The sequence below is a fragment of the Panthera pardus genome, unplaced genomic scaffold (genome assembly GCF_024362965.1).
Source record: "Panthera pardus isolate Hobbes unplaced genomic scaffold, ASM2436296v1 HiC_scaffold_25, whole genome shotgun sequence".
Taxonomy (NCBI): domain Eukaryota; kingdom Metazoa; phylum Chordata; class Mammalia; order Carnivora; family Felidae; genus Panthera; species Panthera pardus.
The window spans coordinates 72,394,348-72,413,004 of NW_026526821.1; the positions used below are offsets into that span (position 1 = coordinate 72,394,348).

General features: G+C 37.9%; 1 protein-coding gene across 3 annotated transcripts in view; it reads left to right on the forward strand.

Moving 5' to 3' along the window:
- Positions 1-17,287, forward strand: part of ACYP2 (acylphosphatase 2) — a 279,196-nt gene extending 261,909 nt beyond the window's left edge. For all 3 annotated transcript variants that reach the window (XM_053890694.1, XM_053890695.1, XM_019421444.2), the window contains one exon: positions 16,695-17,287. In XM_053890694.1, coding sequence (XP_053746669.1) covers positions 16,695-16,809 — 115 coding nt within the window. In that variant the 3' untranslated portion in view covers positions 16,810-17,287. The remainder of the gene's footprint in view (positions 1-16,694) is intronic.
- Positions 17,288-18,657: the final 1,370 nt, after the last annotated feature.

Consider the following 18,657-nt stretch of genomic DNA (forward strand, 5'->3'; position numbering starts at 1 on the left):
GTGATGTAGGTTTCATCCATCAGAAGTCCTCATGTGAAATCTGAATTTGAAATTGATATAGGTGGAAAGAGAAGCAGCAGAAATGCCTGAATCATCCACTTAGCTAGTGTGAGGATCTAGCTGCTATTACGTGATGCTGGAGCCAGTAATCCTGGTGAGACTTCCTGATGCCTGGACTGTGGCTAGGGTAGCATGTCCATTAGTGCAATGATTTCAGTGACAGTCTCCTGATTCCCAGCAGCTCCCTTCATGGGCCTATCACACACAAAAAATTGTCCAAGGCTTAGCAATGGAGATTAGGGAACTTTCACGAAAGTTCTGGGTATTGTTTTGGGAACTTTCAGCAATTTTCTGATGTTACAGATATGCCCCTTTGATTTTCTACTAACTACACTATCTGACAACTCTAAGGTAGAAATTTACTTGTTGCAAACCAAAGAAATGCTAATAATACTCCTTGTTCATAGCAAAGCAAGTTACCTTTTTTTCTGGTAGATATATAATTGACTTTTGCCCTAAAGAAAAGATAATCCCAAACATTCTTTTTATTGCCCTAAAACTCTAATAATATGGGAGTCACTAGCCATATGCAATTATTGAGCACTTGTAATGTAGCCACTTTGAATTGAGATATGTCGTAAGTGTAAAATACCAGAATTCAAAGCCTCAATATAAAAGGTATGTAAACTCTATCATTTTGTTCATTTATTGTTTATATGGATTATATACTGAAATATTTTAGACATACTGGGCTAAATGATAAATTAATTTCACCTATTTTTACTTTAATATGGTACAAGATTCAAGATTTTGAATTGTACACGATGCTCATAATACAGCAGTGTTGGACAGTCCTGCCCTGTAGCATTTAAACCAGTTTCATATCTATTAGCCAGTTGAGTTCAGCATCCCTGATTGCATGAATGTATATACACACATATGTCTACATATGTTCTCCTTTGAACCAGGTTCTGTCATTACTTTGTGTGTCAAATAGAAATCTTTGACACTTACGTCTATATTTTCAGGAGAATCACAGTTTTAACATTTCATATTTGAGCAGCCAATTCTACAGAGTTGCTCCAACAGGCCCCATCTAAATATGTTCTTCCAGTCTATGACTCATAGTGATTTTGCAAGGACCCAATGCCCTATATTAAATGCATTCTAAAATAGCTAAGATGGTTTTCATTACCTACTATGGTACCCTAAGAAAACAGCTAAATTTTGAATGTTTACTACTTTCTACATACTGTCTGAAACAATTTACAGATTATCTCCTTTCATCTTCATAACACCTCTGGGTCAGGTGACATACTCTCCATTTTACAAATGAGACATTTAGAATTGAAGGTACTTGTCCACTGTGACCAGCGGGGAAGTGGCAGCTGGATTTGCACTCAAGCAGAACTGATCCAAAGTCCACCTCCATTACCACTGTGCCACTCTGTCTTTTCTTTCCACTAAACAGGAGAGAGTATCTGTCACTTTGCTGACCCGAAACTGTGGTATGACAGAGAAGTGACTGCCTTTGCTTCTTCTGCCTCCTCTGCTCCCAGGCCCTTTGATCCAGTTGGCTGTTTTTCAGAATCCTGGGCATAGCCTGGGTAGCTCTCCCAGACTCTCCCAATTGAGGAGACTGAATGACATGCTGAGCAGTAACTCCAGGTTTTATGAGTGAATTCCACAGGAAGAGTGTGACTTTGCCGGTCACAGAGCTTGCTTAAGAGCCAGTCCACCATCTTTGGCAAAGACAGAGAACAATTACACTGTAAGAGCTGCTATTAAGAGCTTACTGTGTGTCAGATGTTGTACTGGGCAATTTATATACATTCTTTTTAATCCATTCAGTGACTCAGTAAGGTGAGGGTTATCTCCATTTTAAAGAAGAGTAATTTGGCTTCAGGTTAATTATGAAAGTGCTAGGATTCCCTTGATAATCACTGAACTCTTCACTGATCATGAGCTACAATATGGCAGAAGTTTTAGACATTACAGTTGACACTTCAACAATGCAGTGGTAGGGGTACCAACCCTCTATGTGCTTGGAAATCCACATACAGCATTGGACTCCCCAAAAATGTAACCGCTAATTCTTACTATTGACCAGAAGCTTTGCCAATAACATCAACAGTTGGTGAACACATGTTTTGTATGTTAGATGTATTATATACTATATTCTTAAAATAAGCTAGAAATGTTATTAAAATAAGAGAAAACACATTTATTGTACTGTGCTGTACAAAATCCACGTGTAAGTGGACCTATGCAGTTCAAATTCATATTGTTCGAGGGTCAACGGTCTATTAAAATACCATTAAAGGGGCGCCTGGGTAGCTCAGTTGGTTAAGCATCCGACTTTGGCTCTGGTCATGATCTCACCATCTGAGAGTTGGAGCCCTGTGTCAGACTCTGTGCTGACAGCTCAGAGCCTGGAGCCTGCTTCAAATTCTGTGTCATCTTCTCTCTGTCTCTGCCCCTCCCCTGCTCGCACTCTGTCTCTCTCTCTCACAAAAATAATCAATAAACGTTAAAAAAAAATTTTTTTAATACCATTAAAAAGCTCCTATTGATGGGGCACCTGGCTGCCTTAGTCGGTTAATTCTCCGACTTTGGCTCATGTCATGATCTTAGGGTTCATGGGTTCAAGCCCTGTGTCAGACTCTGTGCTGACAGCCCAGAGCTTGGAGCCTGCTTCAGATTCTGTACCTCCCTCTCTCCTCTCTGCCCCTTCCCCACTTGTGCTCTGTCTCTGTCTCATAAATAAATGTTAAAAATTTTTTAAACTAGTGAAGTCTATGGTAGTATTTGTCCACATGTAACTGAGTAAGAAACATGCTTAAGAAAGGAGAATAGCAAAAATATGTGCCATCCTTCCATTATTGATGATACTTTAAAAGCTTCAAATGGGCAGGCAACTCAATATTTTCCACTATGCATCATATTAGCTCTTAATTCATTAACTGTCTCTTCTTACTGTCTGCTTTCTTGCTTTGGTCTATGTTTTACACTGGTGCTGCAGAGATGTCCGAAAGGATTATGCCGCCCCACTTCAGTCCCAGGAAATAGAACTGCTATGAATTATTAATAGTGTTGGCTTTCTAGTGCTTTAATTCTACCTCTTTGTTTCAATAAGGATATTAAATGGAATTTTTCCTATCACTTCAGGAACTTAGTACATTTTGTAGGAAACACTCAATGACTTGAGTAATAGAAGAGACAGTCCTATGTTGGTTTCCACTTCTACTTATTATGGATTCTCCATACATTCCATCCCATATATCCTTGCTCAGTGATAGGTTAATAGGGCAATTTTTAAATTGAGCTCTTTGGAGCCCTTGGGATTCCCCAGAGGTACTCAAGGTATAGCCAGGAAACAGAGGCCTGAGGGGGAGGTTCTGAACCTCACCCCCAACCATTCCCTTGCTTCAGAGAAGCACCTCACTTCTATAAGCATTAAGCTTTCATGCAAGATTATGTTGGAAGAAAGGACTCTTCTTTTTAAAAAGCTTTAAAACCCTGAATAAATACAACTACAATAGGTGTTTATACAGCTTTGAGATTCCAAGAACAATGTCTAAGGATTTTTGATAATTAAAACTCATCTGAGCATATACAACCAACTGTGCCCTGAACTTGATTGAAATGGTGGCATGTCATGTGACTTGGTCTGCAAGATGGACTTGGACCTCCAGGGGTGTTGTAATAATCACCCTAAACGCTGGGTGAAGTCAGTTACTATGCTAATGTATACAATGAATAAGCTTAAAATCACAAGAACTGCAGTAAAATTTGGGGGCTGGCAAAAATAAGTGAACTGATTCCACAAATAAACTTGGTTCACGTGCTTGCATTCAGGTTATTAGGTCAGACCCATAGGCCTCCAGTTTCCTCTGTGAGGATGAACATAGTCCTTACTTGTTACTGACATGAATTTTATCACTTTTCTGTAATAAGAGCAACTATTTGTTTACCTTTCAAAGTGTGTAAAAAATGGGGGGAGGGTTATTTCATGGGAGATAAAATTAAAAAGTTAAAAAGTTCATGCCCAGGGCTCCCTTCTGTGTGTGAACTGTGGAAAACCTTAGAAATGTGCCCCTTTTCTCATGCATGGAAGCTGTAGACCCAAAGAAGGCAGGCAAATGACAAAGATGGGTTCATTCAGGATGTGTTGTATTTACTGAGTGCCCCCTGTAATCAGGCATCATGCTAGATGTTTGGGATGCAATAGTCAGATTCCTCCTCTGCCTCCATAGAATTTGCATTCTAATATGGAGGAGGCATGTAACGAACACATCAAGAATTACATAAACATAGAAATTACAGAATGTGATACTTCCCATGATGCACACAATAGTTGGGCGGGTCCTTTTTAGATAGAGGCAGTCAGAGAAGGGTCTCTGGGAGGGGAAATAACTAAGTGTGTTTTAGAAAGTCACAGCTGGCCTCTTTGCTGGCTGCTGAGGCCATAAATGTGTGGCTTTTACTATACTGGATAGCCAAATGTGTGCCATCTGCACCAAAGAATCAGAATGCTGTGGAAACCCTTGAGGGGACCAATAGTTGGTGACTGCCTGAGTAGGAACAGAAAAATACAACATAGTTAATTTAGTAAACGGATGGAATTTTCCCCTGGTCATCTAACATTTATCAGCACTGTTTTTTATTCTTTTTTTCCATGCAAAGATGACCTGAAGAATACTTAAAACACATGCAAGATCATTGTCTTTTGCCACTCCATAAAAATTATTTTTATAACCATGTATAATCCTCATGAAACATGTAAGAAATGCATCTATAATGAAATGTCCTCGTATTACTTTGTAATTGTTAAAGGCAACATGATTTTGGTAAAAGAATTGACTTCACAGAAATATTTTAATTTTCAAAATCTCTACACACAGCATTTAAAATATATTAGAGTGAAGGGAGGACATGTTTATCAAGTAACATGACTTCTGTTAACAGAATTTTCCACTTTCCATTCTTTTTTTTTTTTTTTTTTTTTAATTTTTTTTTTCAACGTTTTTCATTTATTTTTTGGGACAGAGAGAGACAGAGCATGAACGGGGGAGGGTCAGAGAGAGAGGGAGACACAGAATCGGAAACAGGCTCCAGGCTCCAAGCCATCAGCCCAGAGCCCGACGCGGGGCTCGAACTCACGGACCGCGAGATCGTGACCTGGCTGAAGTCGGACGCTTAACCGACTGCGCCACCCAGGCGCCCCTCCACTTTCCATTCTTATTCTTCCATTTGTATTAGTTGAACCTTCTTATTTAAAAAAAAAAAGGCTTTAAAAGCCTACCAGTGTATCATGTTACTTAAATAAAAATACCTGAAAGATATACACACATAGAGCAGATTCAGATTTATAGCATAAATATTATACTTCAGTGTCTCTCAAGCAAATATAATTCACTCATCCATCCAACCATCCATCCATTCAGTATTTATTGAGTCTACTGACCTAATAGGTAAAATATGCTTTAGCCAGAGCAATGTACTCTGATCATACTGGCCCCTTGACTCAGTGAACACTGTTCATGATTCTTTCTTTATGTACTAAAGCAATTCTTTCAAAGGCTTAGTACCAACAAAAATGTGACTAGATAGCCTACAATAAGGAGCAATTTGAAATTATCCAATTAATGTGATAAAAACTGACTAACAATGAATTCTGGAGAAGTACATAGGGTGGTTTATCTCGGAACCCCAAAGAAAACTATTCTAAGGAACTTCAGTAAGGCATCTGATTCCAATGAAGAGATCACTAGTTTCCCTATGTACCAGTTTAAAAACATGATGATTAAAAAGCATCTTGTTCAAAATTGCAAGAAAAATAAAATATATCTAAGTATTAACTTATCGGTATTTAATTAAGAACCTGAATTAAGTAAACTACAAAATTTTGAGGAGAAATGTAAAGAACAGAAATAGGGAAAATCTGTTACTCTTGATAAGATTAAATGTTAGAATGTCCATTCTTTCCGAATTATTTTAAAATTTACAAGGGTATTTTAAAATTTATAAGGGGATTTGGACTGGACAAAATTATGCTAAAATCTAATAGACTTCATGATAAACAATGACAATTGGAATAATGAGGTTGGGGGGTAACAGAGACTGCTGGGCATTAAAATATATTCTAAAGCTATAAGAATTAAAATAGTTTGGTATTCTAGGCCTATCTCAAAAAACAAGAAAAATCCCAAATACAAAATCTAACAGCACACCTAAAGGAACTAGAAGCAGAACAGCAAAGGAACCCCAAATCCAGCAGAAGAGAAATAATAAAGATCAGAGGAGAAATAAACAATTAAGAATCAAAAAAAAAAAAAAAAAAAACCAAAACAGAACAAATCAAACTGAGTTGGTTTTTCAAAAAAATAAACAAAATTGATAAACCTCTAGCCAGACTTCTCAAAAACAAAAGGGAGATGACCCAAATAAAATCATGAATGAAAATGGAATTATTACAACCAATCCCTCAGAAATACAAGCAATTATCAGGGAATACTATGAAAAATTATATGCCAACAAACCTGGACAAATGGACAACCTGGAAGAAATGGACAAATTCCTAAACACCTATACACTACCAAAACTCAAACGGGAAGAAATAAAAAATTTGAACAGACCCATAACTAGTGTAGAAATTGAATCAGTTATCAAAAATCTCCCAACAAATAAGAGTCCAGGGCCAGATGGCTTCTCTGGGGAATTCTACCAGACATTTAAAGCAGCATTAATACCTATCCTTCTCAAGCTGTTCCAAAAAATAGAAAAGGAGGGAAAACTTCTGGACTCATCCTACAAAGCCAGCATTACTTTGATTCTCAAACCAGACAGAGACCCAACATAAAAGGAGAACTACAGGCCAATATCCCTGATGAACATGGATGCAAAAATTCTCAACAAGATACTAGCAAATCAAACTCAACAGCATATAAAAAGAATTATTCACCATGATCAAGTGGGATTCATTCCTGGGCTGCAGGAAATATTCGCAAATCAATTAATGTGATACATCACATTAATAAAAGAAAAGAACCATATGATCCTGTTAATATATGCAGAAAAAGCATTTGACAAAATCCAGCATCCTTTTTTTAATAAAAACCCTAAAGAAAGAATAGAAGGAAATACTTAAACATCATGAAATCCATTTATGAAAAGCCCACAGCTAATATCATCCTCAATGGGGAAAAACTGAGAGCTTTCCCCCTGAGATCAGGAACACAACAGGGATGTCCACTCTCACCGCTGTTGTTTAACATAGTGTTGGAAGTGCTAGCATCAGCAATCAGACAACAAAAGGAAATAAAAGGCATCAAAACTGGCAAAGAAGAAGTCAAACTTTCACTTTTCACAGATGACATGATACTGTATACAGAAAACCCGACAGACTCCACCCAAAGTCTGCTAGAACTCATACATGAAGTCAGCAAAGTCACAGGGAACAAAAATCAATGTACAGAAGTCGGTTGCATTTTTATACACCAATAATGAAGCAACAGAGAAAGAAACTGATTCCATTTACAATTGCACCAAGAACCATAAAATATCTAGGAATAAACCTAACCAAAGATGTAAAAGATCTGTATGCTGAAAAGTATAGAAAGCTTATGAAGGAAACTGAAGAAGACAAAAAGAAACAGAAAAACATTCCATGCTCATGGATGGGAAGAATAAATATTGTTAAAATGTCAATACTACCCAAAGCAATCTACGCATTCAATGCAATCCCAATCTAAATTGCACCGGCATTCTCAAAGCTAGAACGAACAATCCTAAAATTTGTGTGGAACCACACAAGACGCCAAATAGTCAAAGTAATACTGAAGTAGAAAACCAAAGTGGGAGGCATCACAATCCCAGACTTTAGCTTCTACTGCAAAGCTGTAATCATCAAGACAGTATGGTATTAGCACAAAAACAGATACATAGACCAATGGTATAGAATGGAGACTCCAGAATTGGACCCATAAACATATGGCCAGCTAATCTTTGACAAAACAGGAAAGAGTATCCAATGGAAAAAAGATGGTCTCTTTAAAAAATGGTGCTGGGAGAATTGGACAGCAACATGCAGAAGAATGAAACTAGACCACTTTCTTACACCATACAAAAAAATATAATCAAAATGGATGAAAGACCTGAATGTGAGACAGGAAACCATCAAAACCCTAGAGCAGAAAACAAGCAACAACCTTTTTGACCTCAGCTGCAGCAATTTCTTACTCGACACATCTCCAAAGACAAGAGAATGAAAAGCAAAAATAAACTATTGTGACCTCATCAATAGGTCTTGTTGATCAAGAAGACAATCAATAAAACTAAAAGGCAACTGACAGAATGGGAAAAGATATTTGCAAATCACATATTGGATAAATGGTTTGTATCCAAAATCTATAAAGAACTCACCAAACTCCACACCTGGAAAAAAAAAATCCAGTAAAGAAATGGGCAGAAGACATGAATAGACAGTTTTCCAAAGAAGACATCCAGATGGCCAACAGACACAAAAACAATGCTCAACGTCACTCATCATCAGGCAAATACAAATCAAAGCCACACTGAAATAACACCTCACGCCTGTCAGAGTGGCTAAAATGAACAAATCAGGAAACTAGATGCTGGTGAGGATGTGGAGAAATGGGAACCCTCTTGCACTGTTGGTGGGAATGCAAACTGGTGCAACCCCTCTGGAAAACAGTGTGGAGGTTCCGCAAAAAATTAAAAATAGAGGTACTCTGTGACCCAGCAATAGCACAACTAAGAATTTATCTAAAGGATACAGGAGTGTTATGCATAGGGGTATATGTACCCCAGTGTTTATAGCAGCGCTTTCAACAATAGCCAAGTTATGGAAAGAGCCTAAATATCCATCAACTGATGAATGGATAAAGAAGATGTGGTTTATATATACAATGGAATACTACTTGGCAATGAGAAAGAATAAAATCATGCCATTTGCAGCAACATGGATGGAACTGGAGGGTATTATGCTCAGTGAAATAAGTCAGAGAAAGATATCATATGTTTTCATTCATATGTGGATCTTGACAAACTGAACAGAAGACCATGGGGGAAGGTAATGGGGAAAAATGTTACAGAGAGGGAAGGGGGGCAGACCATAAGAGACTCTTAAACACAGAGAACAAACAGGGTTGATGGGGGGTGGGGGGAGAGAGGAAAGTGAGTGATGAGCATTGGGGAGGGCACTTGTTAGGATGAATACTGGGTTTGTATGGAAGCCAATTTAACAAATTTTATTAAAAATAAAATAGTTTGGTAATGGTTTAGGGATTAACCAAAGCTATCAGTGAAGTCAAATAGAATGTCTAGAAAAAGATTCAGGCATATACGTAGATTCAGTCTCTGATAACAGTTGTGCTGGGGAAAATATCTAGCCATTCAAAATTAAGATCTCTTTTTCATATAATGCAATCATATAATTCCAGATGGATTGAAGATTTAAACATAAAGGAAAAAGCCATACTTCCAATTAAAGATGTTACATTTTGAACATATGCATTTACTTCTCCCATTTAAGCCCCACTTAAGTATGAGTAAAATTGATTTTTTAAAAAAGGTTTAAACACCCAGAAGAACAAAGAATGAGAGAGAAAGCTTCAAAACTTTGGAAAACAAGGCAACAAAACTTGGGAAATTAGAAAGCAAATGAGCTAATGGTCACACTGATCTGAATGGTAAGTGTCCAGTGGGAGAAGCAGAGAAATGGCCCTTTTAACACAGTGGAAACTCCCCAAGGCAGTGGGCAGAAGTGGGCAGAAATGTGGGGTCAAAAATACAAGGATTTAAAATTTGTTTAATAAGCTTTTATCTCCCATCCCTTACAGGGGAGTGGCTGCACCACCCACCCAGGTGGAAGCCAGAATTTCAAGCTCTGGAGAGGGTCTTAGAGGCACAGCTGAAAAAAGATCAAGTGCTGATAACAGATATTCAGTGAAAATTACACACTAAATACTGAGGTCTTACCCTTCTTCCCAGAACACACATAGCCAAATTTATAGACTCTAGGTGGATATTGGACATACCTTCTGTGGAGGATCTGCCCAATTTAAGAGAAGAGGTACAAAGGTACCAAAATCAGAAGCTCCGCCATGAAATGGCTCATTCACCGTACTCCAGTAAACCTAAGACCACAGCTCCGCAGCTGGCTAAGGAGAAGTCCACTCCAGGTTGGGGGATGTCCTACCTTCCATTGCTCACTCCAGGAAACATCGGATTGAATTGTTACTCTGCCCCTAAGATGGGATGTCCCTATGGAGAAGCCTTTGGCCCAAGCACTGATCCCTGGCCCTATTGTTTCCACTGTGCTTAGAGGACAGATGTCTAAGGAAGTAGAGCTCAGCGCAGTGCAGACAGGCACATGTTCCATTCCTGGCCATCTATTCATCCTCAAGGGCTCCCCTTGCTCTTCAGCAATTAACTCTCATAACAATTATTAATTTTTTTAATTTTTTTTTTTTTTAATTTTGAGAGAGCAAGCAGGGAACGGGTAGAGAGAGAAGGAGAGAAAGAGAATCCCAGTCTCCAGACTGTCAGCACAGAGCCTGATGTGGGACTCGAACTCACGAACTGTGAGATCATGACCTGAGCCAAAATTCAGAATCAGACCTTAACCCACTGAGCCATTCAGGTGCCCCTCCCATAGCAATTATTAACACCATTTTCACTTAAATTCCTCAACCCTACCTCACCTCCAGTAATTCTCAGTAAATTACCTTACCTCAGGCTATCTTATGTAAATGCCTCTTCATATCAAATTGTGTGTGTGTGTGTTTTGACCCACTGTCTTCTGTACAGATAAGATTTGTCCTGTCTTCTAAATGTAACGAGTCTGCTTACGAACCTGCCCTGAGCCCTTGTCCCACTAATTACTACTTCTATCTTGCATCTTCTATTCATTCTGGCTGCCCACTTGTGAGAATATGTGGGCTTATTCTCCAGGTGCCAGGAGTGCTGGTGGAAGGTGGCCCTCAACTGTCAGCCCTCTTCAGAAGTTGCCCCAGCAAAAGGAAGTCATAACACAAACAGTCACCCCTTCTCTGGGCAGCTCTTCTGTAATGACTGGCTAATGGGGGGAGGGGTGGGATATAAAGACCCAGCCCTCTCACTGTACCTTGGGACAGCCCTGAAGGGTCTTCCCTAATTCAGAGCTCCTGTGTGTTGGCCGAGGTCTTCAATGAGACTACATCTCACCCAACTTCCCCCTCAGGCCAATGCTGTCTACTTTCTTTGCCTCCCACGGTTCTTGAACCCAAGAGCAATCCCTACAAACTAATCTCCATCTCAGAGTCGCATCCCAGGGCCCCCTCTCTATGACAGCACGTCTGTAAGTCATGGACATTTAAAATTTTGATAGGTAGTTCCAAGTTGCCCTTTTAAAAAGCTGTACAGAGTTGCATTCCCATCAATCTAGAAAAGTGCCTCTAAATTATCACTACTAGATATAATCAATTTTTCAAATCTTTGCCATTTCATAAGTAACAGATGGTATCTTGTTCTTGTTTGATTTATAATTTTAAAATTATGAGTAAGAGAATATTTCACATATTTATTGGCCATTTATATTTCTTATGTTTACGTTCTTTGTCCATTTTTCCATGGAATGGCTATCTTTTATGTATTGGTTTTTAAGTGCTCTTTGTAGAGTAAGAAAATTGCAGGTAAGTTTTCCGGTTTGTTCTTTGTTATGGCTTTGCTTAAGACATTTTTTTTGACCATTCTCTAAAGTTTTACATTTTTAATTGGTTAACATTATGCATTTTTTTCCCTATGCTTCTTAGTTTCCTGTCAAGCTTAAGCTGGCATTCCCTATCCTAAGATTTGAAATTTTCAATATGATTTTCTTTATAATTTAGCTCCAGTGCCATTGGCATCACAAGGATGTCCCTGAGTACCTTGACCAGAAATTAACCCCAACCATTTCCTCTGCCTTTACATTAAAATCACATTGCACATCACATTCTGAATTACTTTATAGTAATTTTTATTATTCTCCAAACTCTTCTGTTAGATTGTGAGTTACTGAGGGAAGAAATTTCATTTTATTCCTTTATTTTTAACCAAACTCCATACTTTATTTATCTTTCACTAGTTTTTCCACTAATGTCCTTTTCTTGGTCCAGAATCCCATCCAGGATACTGCATTAGTCATCATGTCTCCTTTGGCTTCTCTTGGCAGCCAGTTTCACAGATTTTGTGTTTTCCAAGTTTTTATTTAAATTCCATTGGTCAACATACAGTGTAATATTAATTTCAGGTGTACAGTTTGGTGATTCAACACTTAAAACCGATACCTGCTACTCATCACAACAAGTGCCATTCTTAATCCCCATCCCCTATTTCAACCATCCTCCCACCTCCCATCTAGCAACCATCAGTTTGTTCTCTATAGTTTCTTGGTTTGCCTCTTCTTTCCCCCTTTGCTTGTTTTGTTTCTTAAATTCTATATATGAGTGAAACCGTATGGTATTTGTCTTTCTCTGACTTATTTTGAGCATAATACTCTCTAGCTCCATCCACATTGTTGCAAATGGCATGATTTTGTTCTTGTTTTGTGGCTAATATTCCATTGTACATATACCACATCCTCTTTATCCATTCATCAATCAACGGACACTTGGGCTGTTTCCATAATTTGGCCATTGTGGATAGTGCTGGTATGAACATTGGCGAGCATTTATCCTGCAAATTAGTATTTTTGTGTCCTTTGGATAAATACCTAGTAGTGCAACTATTGGATCCTAGGGTAGTTCTATTTTTAACTTTCTGAGGAACCTCCATACTGTTTGCCAGAGTGGCTGCACTGGTTTGCATTCCTACCAACAGTCTAAGAGGGGTTCCCCTTTCTCCACATCTCACCAGCACCTGTCGTTTCTTGTGTTACTCATTTTGGCCATTCTGACAGGTGTGAGGTGGTATTGCATTGTAGTTTTGATTTGAATTTCCTGGATGATGAGTGACATTGAGCATCTTTTCAAGGGTCCACTGGCCATCTGTATATCTTCTTAGGAAAAATGTCTATTCATTTTTTGGGTGTTGAGTTTTATAAGTTATTTATATATTTTGGATAGTAAAGAAACTTCATTTTAGATATCTGTAATGCATTCCATTATCAAGGATATCACCTTGCTTACAATGCTACTTAAATATTTACTGAACTGAATTAACTGATACTGTTTGATTATGTGGTTTTTAAACCTTCTTGAAACAAAAAGGTGAAATTAAAACACTTGAGCTAGGAGATCTCGCAGTTCTGCCATCTCCCAGATCTGAGCCACACCTATAAAGGGCTGACTGCAGGAGCAGCACATGAGTGAAGTCTCAGGGCTTGCCAAGTGATAGGTGACCAGAACACTCTTCAGTAAGTAGGCAGGTCAGGCAAGATTGCTCCTAGCAGTAGGGGTGGCATGCTTGGAGCCATGACACAAAGTGGCCCTCTTGCATCTGATACAAAGCCATAGCTGAATCACCTAACAGCATGACCATTCTGCCCCTAGCAGTGGCATAGATTTATCCTTGGCCCTACTTGTGGCTGGTGAACTTCTTAATGGTGTTGAAGACCAGCTACAAGTAGGTAGTCAGGCTCTCAACTAGCTAAATACACTGAGTTTTCATCCTAGGTGGATTAGTCATTGCAACTCATAGGCCCACTAGTACTTGTCCTGGATTCACTGGTTCTAATTGTTCTCCACTCATTCTCTCTTGAGCCCATTGAAATACAGCTTTAACTCTATGAAAACTATACTTATCGAGGTCATCAGTGACCAGCGTGTTGCCAAATGCAATGGTCAATTCTCAGTCCTCACCTTACTTGACCTGCCAGCAGCAGGGACCCAGTTGATCCATTTGTGGAGGGTTTCATTTGCCTCCTAGGACAGGATGCCCTTCCAGTTTTGCTTCTACCCCCTAGATGCTTTCTTCTCTTCTTTGCTGGTTTTTCCTCTGCTTCCTGAGCTCTTAACTTTGGGGTGTCCTAAGACACAGTCCCTGTACCTCTTTCCTTTTCTATATGCTTTTTCTCAGTGATGCCATCCAATCTTATGGCTTTCAGTACTACCTGCAGACAAATTCCAACTTTATCTCCTCCAGCCAGACTCAAAGATCCAACTGCCTGCTCAACATCTCATGTAGATGTCTAATAGATATCTCAAAGTCAACTTTCCAAAATTGAACTTTTTTTTTTTAGGAAATATGATTTTATTTTTCAAGTTTTTATTAAATCCTAGTTAGTTAACATACAGTGTAATATTGGTTTCAGAGGTATAATTTAGTGATTTATCACTTACATATAACACTCGGTGATCAACACAAGTACCCTCCTTAATACCCATCATCCATTTAGCCCATCCCCCACCCACCTCCCTCCATCAACCCTGTTTGTTCTCTATAGTTGAGTATTATGGTTTGCTTCCCTCTCTTCCTCCACCCTTCTCCTACATTCTGTTTTGTTTCTTAAATTCCACATGAATGAAATCATACGGTATCTGTTTTTCCCTGACTGACTTATTTCACTTAGCATTATACTCTCTAGCTCAATCCATGTCATTGCCAATGGCAAGATTTTGTTCTTTTTAATGGCTGAGTAATATTCTATTGTGCTTATATACCACATCTTTATCCATTCATCAGTTGATGGACATGTGGGCTCTTTCCATAATTTGGCTACTCAAAACTGAACTTCTAATCTTTCCCCAATCTGCTCTTCACACGGTCTCTCCATTTCAGTGAATCACAACCATTACCAAATAGTTTCTCACCAGTAACTCTGGGGTCATCCTTCAGTCCTCTCTCCCTCACATCATGTCCAATCTGTCAGCAAATCACAGCCAGAATCTGACCGTTTGTCATCACCACCACTGCTACTACCCTGGGCAAATTACTTAACTCTTCTCTCTTTCCTCATCCATACCTTGGGAGTAATGATGGACTATAACTTACAGGGTTAGAGTCTATATAAAGAACTTAGCACAGTGCTGAGCAAATAGTGCTTAATATACTTTCGCTTTTATTATTTCTGGCCTTTGTTTTCTAAAAGATTTCAAGGAGATAGTAGTAAAATTGAAGCCAGTGACTCCTTTTCTAAATAACTAAATTTTGTTCTTCAACATGTGCAATTTCAACTTTGAAGATTTTAACTAAATGAGTTGAAGAAAATAAGGTGTGTTACTGGGCTTAGCTTCTGAGAAAGGAGAAACATGAAAATTCACCTTACCTAGTAAAACTGTCACAAGAATCAAAGAAAGGGTTAAATAATTCAATGGCAATTTGAATCATTGGCATTCTTCTCTAGACTGATTAAGAGTAATTTCCAGCTTATCGGACCACTTTAGCATAGAAAATATTTTTTAATTCAAGGTTACAGGAGAGTGTTACATATGATAGTACACAGCTGTATGTGGTACTAGCCTCACAACTTGAAAGAATTTTGGGGATATGGGCAAACTTGTGGACTGTTTCTACAGCAACAGCTGGGTAACAGCCAGTGCTTATATAAAACTGCTTCAGGTTGTTTACCTGTAGTCCTATGTAATCTGTCATCCCAACTAATTATTAATAGGTAGAAAGATTCTGGAAAATCTTTAACAGTAATATCTCGGGTGTCAACAATATTAAACTAAGCCTGAATTATATAAGGAAGCATTGCAGATAAGTTCCCAAATGCATAAATTAAACACCTATATATTGCTAATAAATAAAAACCATTGCACCATAGAAGCTGAAAAATAGTTTCAGAGCATTTAACTTGTCTCTTTAACGTGGCCATTTTGATAATATATGTATTAAGAAATCGTTTTTGAATAGATCAGAAAATGTTCAGCTAATTTTATTTTAATTTTTTAAGATTTTATTTTTTTAAGGGGTGCCTGGGTGGCTCAGTCAGTTTAAGCATCTGACTTTGGTTCAGATCATGATCTCACAGTTTTGGGTTAGATCCCCACATCCGTCTCTGTGCTTGACAGCTCAGAACCCGGAGCCTGCTTTCAGATTCTGTGTCTCCCTCTCTCTCTGTCCTTTCCTTGCTCATGCTCTCTCTCTCTTTCAAAAATAATTAAAAGAAAAAATTTTTAAAAATTTTTAAAAAGATCTTAGTTTTTAATGTAATCTCTATACCCAAAGTAGGGTTTGCACTTACAACCCTGAGATCAAGAGTTGCATACTGTATTGACTGAGCCAACCAGGCACTCCTCATCTAAAATGTTTATGGAAAATCACATTCTTTACACTTTTTTCATTTTTTCTTTCAACACATGGCAGATATGTACATATACATATGTACACACACCTATCATGTGCTGAGTAATGAGAAAAAACAATGGTGAATTGTTTTTATTATTTACTTCTTTGTAAAAATATTATCCTTTTACATATAAGAGCTAGGTTTTAATAGCTTTGAATGCTTTAAAACAAGGAAAATATGAAATCATCAGGAGTTTACTGGGCTTAATTTGCTATAAGCTTTTCTTTGTTCCTATTTAATTATGTGTTAAACTTTCTGGTACTCTGATACATGATGTATACAATATAAAAAATTATATTTCACATTAGATGCAAAAGTTACTTAGTAAAAGTAAACTCCCATTGTAACCTGTGGTGGGATCATTTTGGCTAGTCCATAGATGCTGAGTGCTAATTGTTATTCATTTGTTTATTTTTTGTAGGATGTCCTGGCTGAGCAAGGTTGGAAGTCCTAGTTCTCGCATTGACCGCACAAACTTTTCTAATGAAAAAACCATCTCTCAACTTGACTACTCAAATTTTAGTATTCGATACTAACAGAAGAGAAATAAAAATTTTAATGCTTATATTACACAACAAACACCATATATTCTCAAGTCTATGTACTAGAATAATAGTAGCAGAGTAGGGTAAAAAAAGAACTTTCTGTTCTGAAAGCTACAACAGAATATATGTTACTAAAAAGGTCTGACACTAAAATAGTTTTACTCGACTATGTTTTTAAGACGCAAAAACATAGTATTGTAAAGGTCATTACAAAATATTTAATATGAATATTTAAACTTGTCTCGTGGAATCTTTAGTGAATATTATAGCAAGCGTTATTTGGCTAGGTATAAAATAAAGCTTAACCATTTAAAAATTAAGCATTGTTGTCTGAATTCTAAAAACCTCCTGAATAATAATTTATTAAATTTGAGTCGTTTGTTTAATAAGAACCGGTAGTTAGATATAAATGTATATGATGATCAGTATAACCACAAAATAATATCAATAAAGAATTTTTTAAATTCTGGTTGAGACATTCAATATTTTGGTTGGAGTAACCTAATGCCATCTATGACCTTTATTGTTCTGTGTAGTGAGCAGGTGAGTGATGGTAACTGTTAAGAACCCACAATTTCACTACTACAAACAGCAAGATTTATGTCAACAACTATGTACAATGGTTTGTCCTATTAACCAGAAAAGGAACCGACAGTCCAAGTAAATCATACTATCCCTTGAACTTGACTTATCATTTAGGGATTTTCACATGTAAATGGTAATTAAGCAACAGGATATTTTAAGGAGAAGGTTCATTTCTATGCCATAGAATTATTGAAAAAAGATCTTTAACTCAAAATACTAGGGGACTTCAAATGTTGTAGGCATATACATGTGTATGTCCTTCAGTGATCTCCTAATTTTTGTACCAATGGAATCCTTCATTAAAACAAAATTTTACACGGAATTTAATACCTAAAGTAAGTAAAAAAGCCCACTGGTATGACTGAAATGGGCATGGAGGTCCTTGGAGCCCTGCATGCTTGGTCTCACTTTGCCTCCTGCATCTTGTCTGCCTTGGACAATTTCACATCCCCTAGGAATCCACATTAGAAACTACCATTCTGTCTGTAGAACCAATCTCAACTGCTACTCTCAATGGCATGGACAAAGACTTCAGGCCTCTTTCTTTTACCTGCTCCAAGAGTAGAATTGAGAAAAGAAAATGAGGCGAGATTGACATCATTCCTTTGAAACGTTAACTCTGTGGATAATAATAATATTGATATCTACCATACACAAGACAACACAAAATCAGGGAATGACCAAGATATTTTTTAAAACTTTCCAAACACACTTAAAGGAACAAAACAACTTTCCTATTATTCTAATGTCATCATCATGTTAAGCATTATACATGTCAAATATTATACAGGAGGATCTATTGTGATAGTCATTTGAATTTTTCTCTTATTTCCCTACTCCTGGTTGAAAGAAGGGAGAAAAGCCTTTGTATTCCCTAAGCTCAGGGAAGCTTTTGGTGCTAGTGTCCTGGAGACAACTTCTCTCCCAAGATTGAATTTTAAAGAGGGCATATGATGCTATGAGTGGAGGACAAAGATTAACACTAGGCTTTTAGCAGGTAAAAGAGAAGCAGAACTGGCAAGAGCCAAGAGGAAGAGATTATTCAAGACTTTGAGAAGGTACCAAAGACCTTGGGTTTCCTAAGAGATGGAGACCTGTGCCTTTCTCCCCAGCAGCGCCTGTGCAGGATGGCTACACCTGAGAAGGAGGCAGCTTGAACACTCAGAGAAGAGGGGTCCCAGGCCCAGGGACTCCTGGTACCAGCAAGATTCCTGTCCCCAAAAATGCCACAAAGCATCCTGCTACAGGGGACCA